At 49.7% G+C, this 16,260-nt stretch overlaps 1 protein-coding gene across 1 annotated transcript in view; it reads left to right on the forward strand.

The window, feature by feature from the left end:
• Positions 1-2,917: 2,917 nt before the first annotated feature.
• The window catches only part of LOC123120466 (uncharacterized), a 44,958-nt gene continuing 31,615 nt past the window's right edge, over positions 2,918-16,260 (forward strand). The window contains exon 1 of the mRNA XM_044540468.1: positions 2,918-3,347. Within this exon, the coding sequence (XP_044396403.1) occupies positions 2,918-3,347 (430 nt within the window). The remainder of the gene's footprint in view (positions 3,348-16,260) is intronic.

Raw genomic sequence — 16,260 nt, forward strand, 5'->3', positions numbered from 1 at the left:
TGTCTTCTCCTCATCTTCTTTGGGCACGAAGATCTGGTGATATCCGGAGTATGCATCCAGAAAGGAGAGCAAATCACACCCAGAAGTGGAATCCACAATCTGGTCGATGCGCGGCAAGGGAAATGGGTCCTTCGGGCAAGCCTTGTTAAGATCTGTGAAATCAATGCAAAGCCTCCATTTTCCATTTGCCTTCCAGACTACCACTGGATTTGCTAACCATGTAGGGTCCAGTACCCCTTTGACCAAACCAACTGCCTCCAGTTTCTTGATTTCCTCGGCAATGAACTGTTGCCGCTCCAAGGCCTGCTTCCGGACTTTCTGCTTGACAGGTCGGGCATGTGGGCAGACAGCAAGGTGGTGCTCGATTACCTCCCTAGGAACACCGGGGATATTAGATGGTTGCCAGGCAATCACATCGATATTTGCCCGCAGGAAGGCAACGAGTGCGCTTTCCTATTTGTCACCAAGAGTGGCGCTGATGGTGAAGGTACCATCAATGCCAGCCAGCCCTGCCGGGACCTTCTTCACTTGGGGTGCAGCAACCTTGGATCTCTTGCTGTTGGAACACTTCGGCACGTCGTCAACGGGTGCCATGCACTCGGAGGGGCACGCTTCCCGGACTCCTTGCCGGAGGCCACAATCCCTTTTCCTTCCTTTGCTTTCCTTGGCGAGAGTCGCCGCTGCTTCCACTGCGACTGCATCCCAGTACAACTTGTCTACGCAAATAATTGCATCCTTCTCATCTGATAGGATAATGATGACCCCCAGTGGCCCTGACATCTTCAAGGTGTTGTAAGCGTAGTGGGACGCTGCCATGAACTTGGCCAGGGCCGGGCGCCCAAGAATCCCATTGTACGGCAGGGGGAGATCAACCACATCAAACACAACCTTTTCAGTCCGATAGTTCAGCTCTCCCCCAAACGACACCGCAACATAATCTTCCCCTTGGGACGGCTCCTGCCAGGGTTAACCCCTTGAAATGTGCCGGTAACCTCCAGCTCTTCTTCTCCAATCTGAAGCTTGCTGATAACTGCTGGGGAAATCAGATTTAACCCGACCCCGCCATCCACTAACATCTTTGTGACTTTGAGGTTGCGGATTGTTGGGGAGACCAACAACGGCAAGCACCCTACCGCAGTGGTGCAACCAGGGTGATGCTCTTCATAAAAAATGATTGGCGTGCAGGACCATTTGAGTGGTTTCCGGGCCTCTGGTGCTGGCTCCATAGCATTGACCTCTCATGCCCATTGCTTGAGCTGGTGGTGAGAGCGTGCAAGGATGCACCCCCATCAATGCATAGGGCGTCAGTGGCCTTCTGAAACTCCTGCTCACTTGTTTCCTCTTCATTCCCTCCATCACTCACATCATCACAGATTTCCTTCTCTTGGCCCCTGGCGGGCTTTCCTTGATTCCGAAAGGGTTTGCCGGGGCGATTTGCTTCACCGCCTCGGCCCTTTCCGCCAGCGGCATTCTGACCTTTTTTCCTTATCACGCTTATCATATTCTGCCCTCTATCTCTTGACAAGCTGTTCAATCTGGTAGCACTCCTGAAGGTCGTGGCCCTTTGTCCGACGGATCTTACAATACGGGCCATCACCTTTCCCGGCTTTCTCGGCGGCAGCGGCTTCCCGGCAGGCTGTGCAAGTAGCAACTTCCTTGCCGGGGGCCTCAGCCTTGGCCTTCTTGCCGGTACTGGGTGTGCCTGAACCTTCCAGAGTCATCACTGCCTTATCCCTCGGTTTCTTACTGCGCTTCTTGCCCTTCCTCTGACTGGTATTGATTCATCTTCATCCTCTGAATCAATATTGATGGAATCTTCCTCTCCGGGTAATTTCCTTCCTTCCTCCATCCGAGCACACTTATCCACCAGTGTGTATAGCTCCTTCACAATCTTAGGCAACCGCACATTCATCTTAGAACGAATGCGACGATTGTGCACATTAGACTGGAAGGCGGCTATAACGGTTGCCGGATGGATATTTGGAATATTCATATGAACTTTATTGAATCTTTGTAAATACTTACGAAGAGTTTCTCCTTCCTTCTGCTGGAGAAGTTGCAAGTCGTTGGGCCTGCCGGGCTCTTGGTGGCCACCAGTGAAGGCGCCAATGAACTCGTGGCACAGGTCTGCCCATGACAAAATGGAGTTCTCCGGCAGGTGCATCAGCCAGGACTTCACGTTGGACTTGAGGGCCAAGGGGAAGTAGTTGGCGAACACCTTCTCATCCCTTCCCCCGGCAGCTTGAACAACGATGGTGTAGATGCTCAAGAATTCTGCCGGGTTAAGCCTCCCGTCGTATTTCTCTGGTATCTCTGGCTTGAACGTGCGAACGGACAGCCAACGGACTTGCCGCAGCTCTCGTGTAAAAGCAGGGCAGCCGACCTCGAAAGGCAGGCACCCGCCAACATCGAGCGCATGCTCGTCGACGTTGAAGCCGCCACACCCGTCGATCTGGCGGGGGTCGTCGTGACACCAATCGATCAAGACGCGCGCGTCTCCCCGCCGCCTATCCTCCGGGGCTCGACGTTGCCCTGGACATGCTCGAGGGTCAGAAGAGGCCATCGAGACGTCATCGGGGTCTTGATTCAATTGCGCTCGCGTCGGCTGCCGTGGTGGGGACTGCACCGTGGGGACGACCCCCTTTGCTCGGCCAGCAGTGCGGGCAGTTGTTGTCGCTTGGGGAGGTCGTGGCAGGCCAGCTCACCATGAGCCCCCAGCTTTGGCGAAACCGAGTAGGCTTTGGATGGTGGCACGCCATTCATCCATCTGCTCGGCCGCTAGCGGAAACCTCAGCAGCAGCTGAGCTCGCGCCATAGCCTCCGTGGCAGTGCTTGGCATAGATGTTGATGATGTCGACCGCACCGTTGCCCAGCTCCTGACGGTGCCAGCGGCGGCGACGGCGGGGGTGTCGCGTCCATGCAGCTGTGGGACGACCACCTGGGCAGCGGGGTCGCGCGGCGGTGGTGCTCGAGGGTCAGCGGCTTCGTCGAGCGCAGTGGTCTGGTCGACTCGTTCGGGAGGACGCACATGGGCCACAGTCGCTCCCGTGGTGGGGGCAGCCGGAGGGCGATGGTTCACCCCAGACCGAGCGTCGTTGTTGTGGCTATGCCCATCGGTGGGAGGAGAGGGTGCAGACGGAGTGACCCCCTCGCCCACACCTTGTGGAGCGTGACCGCCAAGGCATTGCTGATGCTATTCTCCTCCGACATCTTCTGCTCCCGTGTGGGCCGCGGGGGAAGCGGTGATGGCGCCACCTGCTCCAACTATGCCCCCATCAGCGCTCACGTCCTCGCTCGTCTCCGCATCCCCCGCAACATTAGAGGCTGCGGGCGGCGGAGCCTTCGAGGTGGAAGGATGGGCCGAAGGGCCAGACTTCTTGTTCTTAGGCGCCATGGTCGATGGCGTCGTCGAAGATGAAGATGGTGATGAAGATGATGCGCTGCGCACGCTCTCAGGTTCGCGCAAGCACTCCCCCTACCTGGCGCGCCAAAGATGTCGCGGGATATCCACGCCCACCTATGGGACCAGGAGGCCCCTTGCTGGTTCGGCAGAGGGACGATGCGTTGCACAAAGAGCAGACCAGCGCACGGCAGCACGACAGAGAGCACACAAGCGATTTACCCAGGTTCGGGCCACCGTGAGGCGTAAGACCCTACTCCTGCTTTAGTGGATTGATGGTGGAATGGGAATGGTGATACGCAGTACACTTTGCCCGGTTGGGTTGCCGTAGGGCAGCAGCGACTACGCACGTATGGTGGTGTGGGTTCCTCAACTTTCCAACCCTTCCTACGGGTGCCATGGGCCTCCTTTTATAGATTAAGGGGTCACCAAAATGGCAAAGTGGTCATTATCCACTGATATGATAGCAAACAGTGCTATCATACCTAACTCTGCGGGCTGACAGGGTGCATTAAATGCACCACTTAGTGTCGCATCACTGGTTGCCCGGCAAGGCTTGCCGGGCTATCTCGCCAGCTTCGCACCTGTTCCCTTGACACGTCGCAGGACGGGTGTCATTTATAGGCTTCTTCTGTAGGAAATGGCTGCCATGCGGCGAATGGCTGCCACTTAATCATCTTACGGCTTGACACCGCACTGATCGACAATGTGGGTCATACTTGAGTGGTTGGTGGAGTGGTTCAGCCCCCGCGAGCCCCGGTAGACCTTGCCGGGGTGCCTTGGTTGCCTACTTCTGGTGGTGGCCTTGCCCCTTGCCGGGCTCGCCTGCCCGACAAGGGAGGCCCTTCTCTTGCGGATATCTTGTTCCTCTGGCTTGATCTTGGTCCTTCTCGGCTGCATATTGGCTCTTCAAATCTCTTGGTTCTTCAATCTCTGACTTAAGTTGGTGCTTCAATCTTGACCTCGTGCCTGTGCATAGTTGGGTAACGGACCCAGGGTTTGTTGCACCGACAATCCACGAAGGAAAAACCTCCTTCCGGGACAACCCGACCAAGCTCGGAATCCCGGTTCACAAGAAATTTTGACAATGGTAAAACAAAACCATCAAGACCTCCCGACGTGCCGACACCCCGATAGGAGCCGCATGTATCTTGTTTCAGGCCACGACGGATGAGCTACGCATACAACGGCCAAAATAACCCAAGTTTCCCCAGGGCGGCCTTACACAGTGCTCTAGTTTGGACCAACACTCATGAGGAGCACTAGCCCGGGTTGTTGATGAAGAATCCTCGGGTTAATTACTACCTATGCAAATTTTAGTTGTTATTGGACAAATGGTAAAACCAAAGTTGGGCCTTGCTGGAAGAGTTTTATTCAAAGCGAACTGTCAAGGGGGGCCCATAAACCCCGACCGCGTTAGGAACACAAAATTCAAGGAACATAGGACCGGTATGATGGAAAATAAGGCGGCATGAGTGGAAAAAAACACCAAGCAAAAGGCCAAGCCTTCCACCCTTTACCAAGTATATAGATGCATTAATTAAATAAGAGATATTGTGATATCCCATGATATCCATGTCCCAACATGGAACAACCTACACTGCACCTGCAACTAGCACGCTATAAGAGGGGCTGAGCAAGCGGTAACATAGCCAAACAACGGTTTGCTAGGAAGGTGGGTTAGAGGCTTATCATGGCAATTTAGGAGGCTGGATAAACAAGTGGTAGGCAGTGTGACATAGCGATAGGAACGAACAACTAGCAAGCAAAAATAGTAGTGATATCGGGGGTAATGATCATCTTGCCTGGATTGTCCTGAGTGGTATCGAAAACTTGCTCCTCATGAACTTACTCGACAGGGTCCTCGGACTCGAACTCGTCTCCCGAAACTACCCACAAGAATCACAAGCATACAGTAAACAAACAAGGCATGGAAATGAACAAATACTTTATGCAATTCTAACATGAATGCAAAGGAAGAACGTTATGCACAGAGCTACGGTTCTACCGGAACGAGGGAAATGTCAACGGGAAAGAAACAGTGGAGACAATATGGACATGGACAGAATCTTGGTAAACCAAGCATGCCACTAGAAATATTGGAAGATTTCAGATGAAATCGATTTAAAGATCATCAAAAACGGATGCACGGAGCTCACACGGTGAGCAATATGATATGCAATGCAACTGTCAAAACATCAACATGCTAACTTGGATGCCTCATATGAATATGCAACATGGCTTTAACATGAAAACAAATGGCATGGAAGTGAAGTACATGACAAACACTACAAAACATGATTACTGAAATATTTCTAAAACTCACTAGATCGTCATCAGAACAGCATGGCAAAGTGGCGAATGATAACAGTTTTACAGACTTAGAGAAAACACTGAACATGGCAGAAACAGATTCAGGTTGCAATGTTTAGAGCTAGCAAACTACATGCTACAAGAACTTATCATGGAAAACAAGAACATGGAATTCATGTACTAAATGCACTTAACAAAACTCCCTTACTGATCATGCTCCAAAGATCTAAGCTTTGATGATAGCATTAATGCAAAATGGCAAGTTATGTTGTCAGATCCAGACTTAGCAAAAATAAACATGGCATGGCTAAACAGATTCATGTAGGCATGTTTGCAAGCTTGTTTCACTCACTACAGTGCATATCACGGCATGGGAGAAAAACTAGCAGAAATATGGCATGTTTGCACTCCTACTCATGTCATGAAATTGCTCATATCTAAATCACACAAAAACATATAAAAAGACAGAATGGCATATGTTGTGAAAATAACGTGTTCACAAACTTGCCCAAATGATGAAATGGATGCCATAGATGGATTAGTGGGATTTTCTACCCAAAAAACATATATAATATGTATATGTTGCTGTAGTAAAATAACCACAATTGCATTAAGTTAGAACCTGCCTAATATGGAATTAAACAGAAATGGCAAATTTCCATAAATAGTATGTCCAGAACTGGACTTGCCTGAAAAGGAAAGATGCTCTTTGCCTGAAATGGAATATGCTAAATTAATGCATAAAAGAAAAGAAGAAAATGGGGAGAGGGGACGACAGGTGGGTCCTGGTCCCCTGACTCGCTGACCAGTGGGTCCTATGGGGTCCACTTGGCAGTGGCACACGACAGAGTCGAAGCAGGGGAAAACAGAGGAGGTCGACGGCGTGGCCAGAGGCGGCGGAGGGCTCGCGGGAGTTGTTCCGATGACCCTACGGCACGACGGAGGGCACTGATGGAAGCGCGCCTGGATCCCCCGTGCGTGTGTGTAACCCACAGCATCGGACGGCGATGGAGGCGACGCTGGCGACGAGGGTCAGAGGCGGCGGTGACGGACTCGAACCAGACAAACCCTAGGGAGAATTGCGGCGACTACTATGGAGGAACACTACGCGGGAAGGGGAACTCGCCAGACATGCGCAACAAGCAAGGGGGGTCGGAGCACTCGCCGATAGCGAGGTTCGACGGCGATGATTCGGGGGGACATGGTAAACATCGACAGAGCGCGTGATCGAGGGGGAAAATGGATGGGGAAGAGCGGATGCTCACCACGAACACGATGATGTGCTCGGCTAGGAGAGAAGTTGTCGGAGTCGGCGATGGCGGCCGTCGAACAAGTGCGGTGGCTTGAGTCGAAGACGAGGAGCAAGAGGGCTCGTCTTGGCATCCCGCGAGGCTGTAGAGGACAACGTGGATGTAGTCGACGACGGGGAAGATGGCAGACAAGGTTGGCGAGGTGGAGGATGATACGTCCATTTTGCATCATGTTTTCCTACTGTTATTTATTATGTTTTCATGCATAATAATGCTTTTTGGAGTAATTCTAATGCATTTTCTCTCATAATATGCAAGGTACACACAAAGAGGGAGAATTCCGGCAACTGGAAATCTGGACCTGAAAAAGCTACGTCAGGCTACCTATTCTGCACAACTCCAGACAAGCTAAAACTTCACAGAGAATTTTTATGGAATATATGAAGAATATTAGAGCAAATAAGTACCAGAGGAGGCCCACCAGGTGGGCGCAACCCACCTGGGCGCGCCCTGGTGGGTTGTGCTCACCCAGGCCCACCTCCGGTGCCCATCTTCTGGTATATAGGTCATTTTGACCTAGAAAAAATAAGGGGAGGACTTTCGGGACGGAGCGCCACCGTCTCGAGGCGGAACTTGGGCAGGAGCACTTTTGCCCTCCGGCGGAGCAATTCCGCCGGGGGAACTTTCCTCCCGGAGGGGGAAAGTGGAAGATTATATGTTCAGATCCAATATGCTATTTAATACCCCTCTGATCTTGAGCATGATTATCATTTGTGAGTAGTTACTTTTGTTCTTGAGGTCACTGGAAAAATCATGTTGCAAGTAATCATGTGAACTTGATATTTGTTCGATATTTTGATAGTATATATGTTGTGATTCCCTTAGTGGTGTCATGTGAACGTCGACTACATGACACTTCACCATATTTGGGCCTAAGGGAATGCATTGCGGAGTAGAAATTAGATGATGGGTTGCGAAAGTGACAGAAGCTTAAACCCTAGTTTATGCGCTATTCCGTAAGGGACCGATTGGATCCAAAAGTTTAATGCTATGGTTAGAATTTATTCTTAATACTTTTCTCATAGTTGCGGATGCTTGCGGGAGGGTTAATCATAAGTAGGAGGTTTGCTCAAGTAAGAAGACCAGCTAAGCACCGGTCCACCCACATAACAAATTATCAAAGTAGCGAACACGAATCGAACCAACATGGTGAAAGTGACTAGATAAAATTCCTGTGTACCCTCAAGAACGCTTTGCTTATCATAAGAGAGCGTTTTGGCCTGTCCTTTGCCTCAAAAGGATTGGGCTATCTTGCTGCACTTTTGTTACTATTATTGTTACTTGCTCGTTACAAATTATCTTGCTATCAAACTACTATGCTACATACAATTTCAGCACTTGCAGACATTACCTTGCTGAAAACCACTTGTCATTTCCTTCTGCTCCTCGTTGGGTTCGACACTCTTACTTATAGAAAAGAAATACAATTGATCCCATATACTTGTGCGTCATCAAGGCTATTTTCTGGCGCCGTTGCCGGGGAGTGAAGCGCCTTTGGTAAGTGGAATTTGGTAAGGAAACATTTATATAGTGTGCTGAAATTTCTTGTCACTTGTTACTATTGAAAACAATCCTTTGAGGGGTTTGTTCGGGGTATCTTCACTTCGACCGGAACCAAAATTAGCTACGCCTCAACCTACTACACCTACTAAAAATATTGAATATGAAATTCCTTCGGGTATGATAGAACACCTGCTAGCTAATCCTTATGCAGGAGATGGAACCGAACATCCTGATATGCACTTGATATATGTGGAACAAATTTGTGGATTGTTCAAGCTTGCAGGTTTACCCGGAGGTGAAGTTATGAAGAAGGTTTTCCCTTTATCTTTGAAGGGAAAAGCATTGACATGGTATAGGCTATGCGATGATATTGGATCTTGGAATTGGAATCGATTGAAATTGGAGTTCCACCAAAAAATTATCCTATGCATCTAGTTCATCCTGATCGGAATTACATATATAATTTTTGGCCTCGTGAAGGAGAAAGTATCACTCTAGCTTGGGGGAGGCTTAAGTCAATGTTATATTCATGCCCAATCATGAGCTCTCAAGAGAAATTATTATCCAGAATTTTTATGCTCGGCTTTCTCATAATGATCGATCCATGCTTGATACTGCTACCTCTTGAGCTTGCGTTGGTTTTTTCCTTGGAAAGGGTGATGCAGCAAAGGAGCGTAAGTATTTCCCTCAGTTTTGAGAAACAAGGTATCAATCCAGTAGGAAACTATGCAACAAGCCACTGAATACCTGCACAAACAAACACCAACTTGCAACCAACGCGACAAAGGGTATGTCAATCCCTTCACGGTTATTCTCAAAGTGAGATCTGATAGAGATGGATAAATGGTAAAGTAATATTTTTGGTATTTTTTGGTTTATGGAACGAAAATTAAATATTGCAAAGTAAGGAAACGACGACAGAAATTGGCAAGTTGACTCGAAACTAATATGATGTAAAATAGACCCGGGGGCCATAGGTTTCACTAGAGGCTTCTCTCAAGATAGAAATTATTACGGTGGGTGAACAAATTACTGCCGAGCAATTGATAGAAAAGTGCAAAGTTATGACGATATCTAAGGCAATGATCATGAATATAGGCATCACGTCCATGTCAAGTAGACCGAAACGATTCTGCATCTACTACTATTACTCCACACATCGACCGCTATCCAGCATGCATCTAGAGTATTAAGTTCATAAGAACAGAGTAACGCCTTAAGCAAGATGACATGATGTAGAGGAATTAACTCAAGCAATATGATGAGAACCCCATCTTTTTATCCTCGATGGCAACAATACAATACGTGCCTTGTTGCCCCTGCTGTCACTGGGAAAGGACACCGCAAGATTGAACCCAAAGCTAAGCACTTCTCCCATTGCAAGAAAAACCAATCTAGTAGGCCAAACCAAATCGATAGTTCGAAGAGACTTGCAAAGATATCAAATCATGCATAAAAGAATTCCGAGGAGATTCAAATAATATTCATAGATAAGCTGATCATAAATCCACAATTCATTGGATCTTGGCAAACACACCGCAAAAGAGTATTACATCGAATAGATCTCCAAGAACATCGAGGAGAACATTGTATTGAGAATCAAAGAGAGAGAAGAAGCCCTCTAGCTACTAGCTATGTACCCGTAGGTCTGAAGTAAACTACTCACGCTTCATCGGAGAGGCAATGGTGTTGATGTAGAAGCCCTCCAGGATCGATCCCCCCTCCGGCAGGATGTCGGAAAAGGCCCCAAGATGGGATCTCACGGGTACTGAAGGTTGCGGCGGTGGAAAAGTGGTTTCGTGGCTCCCCTGGATGGGGTATAAGAGTATATATAGGAGGAGGAATTAGGTCAGGAGACCTATGAGGGGCCCACAAGGTTGGGGGGAGCGCCCCACCCCTTGGGCGCGCCCTCCACCCTTGTGGCCGCCTCGAGGCTCCTCTGACTTGCACTCCAAGTCTCCTGGGTGTCTTCTGGTCCAAGAAAAATCATCGCGAAGGTTTTATTCCGTTTGGACTCCGTTTGGTATTCCTTTTCTGTGAAACTCTAAAGCAAGGAAAAAACAGAAACTGGCACTGGGCTCTAGGTTAATAGGTTAGTCCCAAAAATCATATAAAATAGCATATTAATGCATATAAAACATCCAAACAGATAATATAATAGCATGGAACAATCAAAATTATAGATACGTTGGAGATGTATCAAGCATCCCCAAGCTTAATTCCTGCTCGTCCTCGAGTAGGTAAATGATAAAAACAGAATTTTTGATGTGGAATTCTACCTATCATGTTTATCCATGTAATTATCTTTATTGTGGCATGAATGATCAGATCCGTAAGATTCAAAATAAAAGTTTAATATTGACATAAAAACAATAATACTTCAAGCATACTAACAAAATAATTATGTTTTCTCAAAATAACATGGCCAAAGAAAGCTTATCCCTACAAAATCATATAGTCTAGCTATGCTCCATCTTCATCACACACAATATTTAAATCATGCACAACCCGATGACAAGCCAAGCAATTGTTTCATATTTTTGATGTTCTCAAACTTTTTCAACTTTAACGCAATACATGAGCGTGAGCCATGGACATAGCATTATAGGTGGAATGGACGGTGGTTGTGGAGAAGACAAAAAGAAGGAGATAGTCTCACATCAACTAGGTGTATCAACGGGCTATGGAGATGCCCATTAATAGATGTCAATGTGAGTGAGTAGGGATTGCCATGCAACGGATGCACTAGAGCTATAAGTTTATGAAAGCTCAAAAAGAAACTAAGTGGGTGTGCATCCAACTTGCTTGCTCACGAAGACATAGGGCAATTTGAGGAAGCCCATCATTGGAATATACAAGCCAAGTTCTATAATGAAAAATTCCCACTAGTATATGAAAGTGATATCATAGGAGACTCTCTATCATGAAGATCATGGTGCTACTTTGAAGCACAAGTGTGGCAAAAAGGATAGTAACATTGTCCTTTTTGTCTCATTTTTTATTTGGGCCTTCTCTCATTTTTTGGCCTATTTTTTTCGTCTAGAGTCTCATCCCGACTTGTGGGGGAATCACAGTTTCCATCATCCTTTCCTCACATGGGACAATTCTCTAATAATGAAGATCATCACACTTTTATTTACTTACAACTCATCAATTACAACTCGATACTTAGAACAAAATATGACTCTATATGAATGCCTCTGGCGGTGTACCGGGATGTGTAATGAATCAAGAGCGACATGTATACAAAAATGACGAACGGTGGCTTTGCCACAAATACGATGTCAACTACATGATCATGCAAAGCAATATGACAATGATGATGTATGTCATAATAAACGGAACGGTGGAAAGTTGCATGGCAATATATCTCAGAATGGCTATGGAAATGCCATGATAGGTAGGTATGGTGGCTATTTTGAGGAAGGATATGTGGTGGGTTCATGGTACCGGCGAAAGTTGCGTGGTACTAGAGAGGCTAGCAATGGCGGAAAGGTGAGAGTGCATATAATCCATGGACTCAACATTAGTCATAAAGAACTCACATACTTATTGCAAAAATCTATTAGTCATCGAAACAAAGTACTACACGCATGCTCCTAGGGGGATAGATTGGTAGGAAAAGACCATCGCTCGTCCCCGACCGCCACTCATAAGTGTCAGTGTACAAAAGTAGGGGTCCCTTTTTGCACCCCTTTACTTGTGCGCGGGCAGTCGCAGCCCCACGCCCCTGGCCATGCTTGGCGGGGCAGAGGAAGCAAGGGCACAAGACGACCAGACCGACGCCAAGCCAGAAACACGAAGAGCAGAAGGGCGAGATGGACTCCCCCGGCAAGGCCCTTGCCGGGGCGGCCTCCACAGCCCCGGTAAGAACCTTGACGGGGCAACTTGCCCAACGCCAGCAGGGCTGCCACCCTTGAGCCTGAGAGTTCCGACGCCCTCAACCACACTGGAACCACAGCTCGGGAGGCGCCTCCATGGTGGCATGCAGATCTTTGTGAAGACCCCTCGTGATCCCATAGGTGTCGTTTCCCCCGACATCTTTGGCGCGCCAGGTAGGGGGCGCAAGCTGTGAAAATCCGGTTTGAAGGTTAGCACACCGACTTCGTCATCACCATGGCCCCCAAGAAGAAGGGGATCACAATGATCAGCTCGTCTGGGGCCGGTCCATCTGCGCCAGCGCGAGCAGGCGCCCGGGTGCCCACGGATGGGGCCGGGGACGTGGCCCGCGAGCATCCACGACATTCTGGCGATCAGAGCCAGGAGAGCGGCATCGTCCGAATCCGAGACGACGAGCTACGCGCCGCTGGGTCCAGGGGCGCGGCCGTGCTGCCCGCGGGCGGCGCAACAGCCTCTACGGCACCCCAGCCGGCGCCCACGCCGCGCCCTTCCCAGGGCGCGCGTGATGAGCAACACCGCGATGCCGGAGCCCCCGGGCACCGCCACAAAAAGAGCCTTGCGCGCCACTCTCATGACGAACTAGGCCGGCGTGTGCGCTCAGACGCCGGTGCAGGCGGCGTGCGACCGTGAGACCGCGACAGAGTCCCTTCTAACCCGGTTAGAAGTCGGAGCGCGTCACGGTCTACGCAGATCTCGCCGCCGCCTACGCCAGCAGAAGCGCTGGCGCGCGTGCAGCTGCTCCTCGACTTCCCCTGCTGCGGAGAAGCTCGACGAGTGGAGAGCCACCATCCGAAGCCTTGTCAGCTTCGCCAACAAAGACAAGCCGCTCCCAACGGGACCCTCGTACCGACGTCCTGATGAGCCGGTGCATGCCGGCGGTGGGGGGACCAGAGACGCTGCGACCACGGTGCACTCTCCCCCCCCCCCCCCCCGCGGCCGCGACAACAGCCACCGGCCCGTCGACCGAACGTCGGTGGCAACATTTCCACAGCGTCGTCCGACCCGCGAACACGCCGCAACCAATGTCAAGTCCTTCGGGAACGGGCCCAGGAAGACGCTCGAACTACCATCAAATGACGAGGGAGACGCCCCATCAGTCAGATCGGCGTGTGGGGCCTACTATGGACCACCCGGCGCCGGGGGGCCCTGGCGACCTGCCTTATGAGGTGGGTTGTCTAGCCTTTACCCGAGAGTTGCGGCAGTTCCAATGGCCCTCCCACCGCACGTTCAAGCCCGATGTTGGCGAGAAGTACAACGGCAAGACCCACCCGTCGGAGTTCCTCAGCATCTACACCATCGCGATGCAAGCTGCTGGAGCTCGCGACGACAAGGTGCTTGCCAATTACTTCCCGTTGGCACTCAAACCCAACGTCATGTCATGGTTGATGCACTTGCCAGTGGATTCCGTTTCTTCTTGGTCGGATTTGTGTCATGAGTTTGTTGGCGCCTTCACTGGAGGCCACCAAGCTCATGGCCAGGCAAGCGATTTGCATATCATCCCCCAGAAAGAAGGTGAAAACCTGCGCAAGTACATACAGAGGTTCAGCCGGGTGCAGTACAACATCCCAGATGTTCATACCGCCGCTGTTATCAGCGCATTCCATCAGAATGTGCGCAACCGCAAGATGCGTGAAGAGTTGGCGATGAACAAGGTCAAAGATGTGGCCGAACTTTATGTTCTGGCCGATACATGTGCTCGAGCTGAAGAGGGGAGGAAGTACCCCGGTGAGGACGCCGGTGCAGAAACCGACTCCACTGACGAAGACACCGCCGCCCCGACAAAGAAAGGTCGACGCCGCAACAAGAAGCGCAAGGGCAAGACTGTGCTTGCCGTTGAGGGATCCGGCGAGCTCGGCGCCGCCAAAAAGGCCAAGGCTGATGGCCCCGGCAAGGAGGTTGCCGGGTGTCCCGCCTGCTTGGCCCTGGCGGCCGTCGGCAAGCCAGGAGGCTCCAACAAGCAGTACTGCAAGATCCACCGCACCAAGGGCCATGACCTCCAGAACTGCCGACAAGTTGAGCTACTTGCAGAAAAGCAGAAGGCTGAATATGAAAGGCGAGACAAGGAGAAGGGTTAGGATGGTGCTGAGGGATCCGGCAAGAAGCATGGCGGCCAAGGGGGTCGCCGCGGCAAAGATAACCAACAAGAGAGGCCCGCTAGGGGCCGCGACAAGAAGGAGGAGGATGATGATCACGACGAGGATGACGAGTCCGGTGAGCACGAGTTCCAGAAGGCTACGGAGGCTATGTGCGTCGACGGTGGCGCCTCGTTGCACACCTCACACCACCAACTGAAGTAGTGGGTGCGTGAGTTCACTGCGGCGGAGCCGTTGTTCGATGCCCAGAAGCCACTGAAGTGGTCCCGCACACCCATCATTTTTGACACCGAGGATCACCCTGACCGCACAACTGCGGTCGGGTGTTTGCCGTTGTTGGTTTCACCAACAATACGCAACCTCAAGGTGACCAAAGTGCTGGTTGACAGTGGGTCCGGTCTGAATTTGATCTCGCCCGCTGTGATCAAGAAGCTGCAAATTCCTGATGGAGACCTCGAAGAGACGGGCACGTTTCAAGGGGTCAACCCGGGAAGGAGCTAGCCAAAAGGTAAAATTACGCTGCCCATTACGTTTGGGGGCGAGCTGAACTATAGGATGGAGAAGATCGTCTTTGATGTCGCCGAGATCCCCTTGCCATACAATGGGATCCTTGTCCTAGAAAAAAATTGAAAGCAATAAGAGGCAATGGATATCGTTTCGTCCCCAAAGGTGGGATGTTCCCTACGAAAACCATCATGCTTGTTGTGAGAAGCTCCAGTTTGTGAGAAGCATATACCCAAATCTGCCCCAGATGGGACAAAATTTGTACCACGACATGTTGATGCCGCTCCATGATAGCATGCCAAGTTTCATGAATTTCAGACGAGTTTTGGATTTACTAGAATTTAAAAACCAGGCATCTCTATGTTTTGCCGGCAATGAACGGTGCCACAGTGTTTGAAATTCATTCCCATTTCTTGCATGGGACATAAGCATGCACCCAAGGATAAATATTTGATTTTTCAACCAATTTATATGCACTGGAGCATGTGCATGTAGTTCAAATTTTAATTATGCACATAAAATGCATTGAAAACTCAGTTAATGCATAAAAATGTCCAAACGAACCCCAAAAAATCACACAACACTCCTGTTGTTCTATGTTGACACGAGAGAAAATTTTGAAAGCAATAAGAGGCAATGGATATCGTTTCGTCCCCAAAGGTGGGACGTTCCCTACCGAAAACCATCATGCTTGTTATGAGAAGCTCCGGTTTGTGAGAAGCATATACCCAAACCTGCCCCAAATGGGACAAAATTTGTACCACGACATGTTGATGCCGCTCCATGATAGCATGCCAAGTTTCATGAATTTCAGACGAGTTTTGGATTTACTAGAATTTAAAAACCAGGCATCTCAGTGTTTTGCCGGCAATCAACGGTGCCCCGGTGTTTGGAATTCATTCCCATTTCTTGCATGGGACCTAAGCATGCACCCAAGGACACATATTTGATTTTTCAACCAATTTATATGCACTGGAGCATGTGCATGTAGTTCAAATTTGAATTATGCACATAAAATGCATTGAAAACTGAGTTAATGCATAAAAATGTCCAAACGAACCCCGAAAAATCACAAAAAATCACACAACACTCTTGTTGTTCTATGTTGACACGAGAAAAAATTTGAAAGCAATAAGAGGCAATGGATATCGTTTCGTCCCCAAAGGTGGGACGTTCCCTACCGAAAACCATCATGCTTGTTGTGAGAAGCTCCAGTTTGTGAGAAGCATATACCCAA

The sequence above is a fragment of the Triticum aestivum genome, chromosome 5D (assembly GCF_018294505.1).
Source record: "Triticum aestivum cultivar Chinese Spring chromosome 5D, IWGSC CS RefSeq v2.1, whole genome shotgun sequence".
Taxonomy (NCBI): Eukaryota; Viridiplantae; Streptophyta; class Magnoliopsida; order Poales; family Poaceae; genus Triticum; species Triticum aestivum.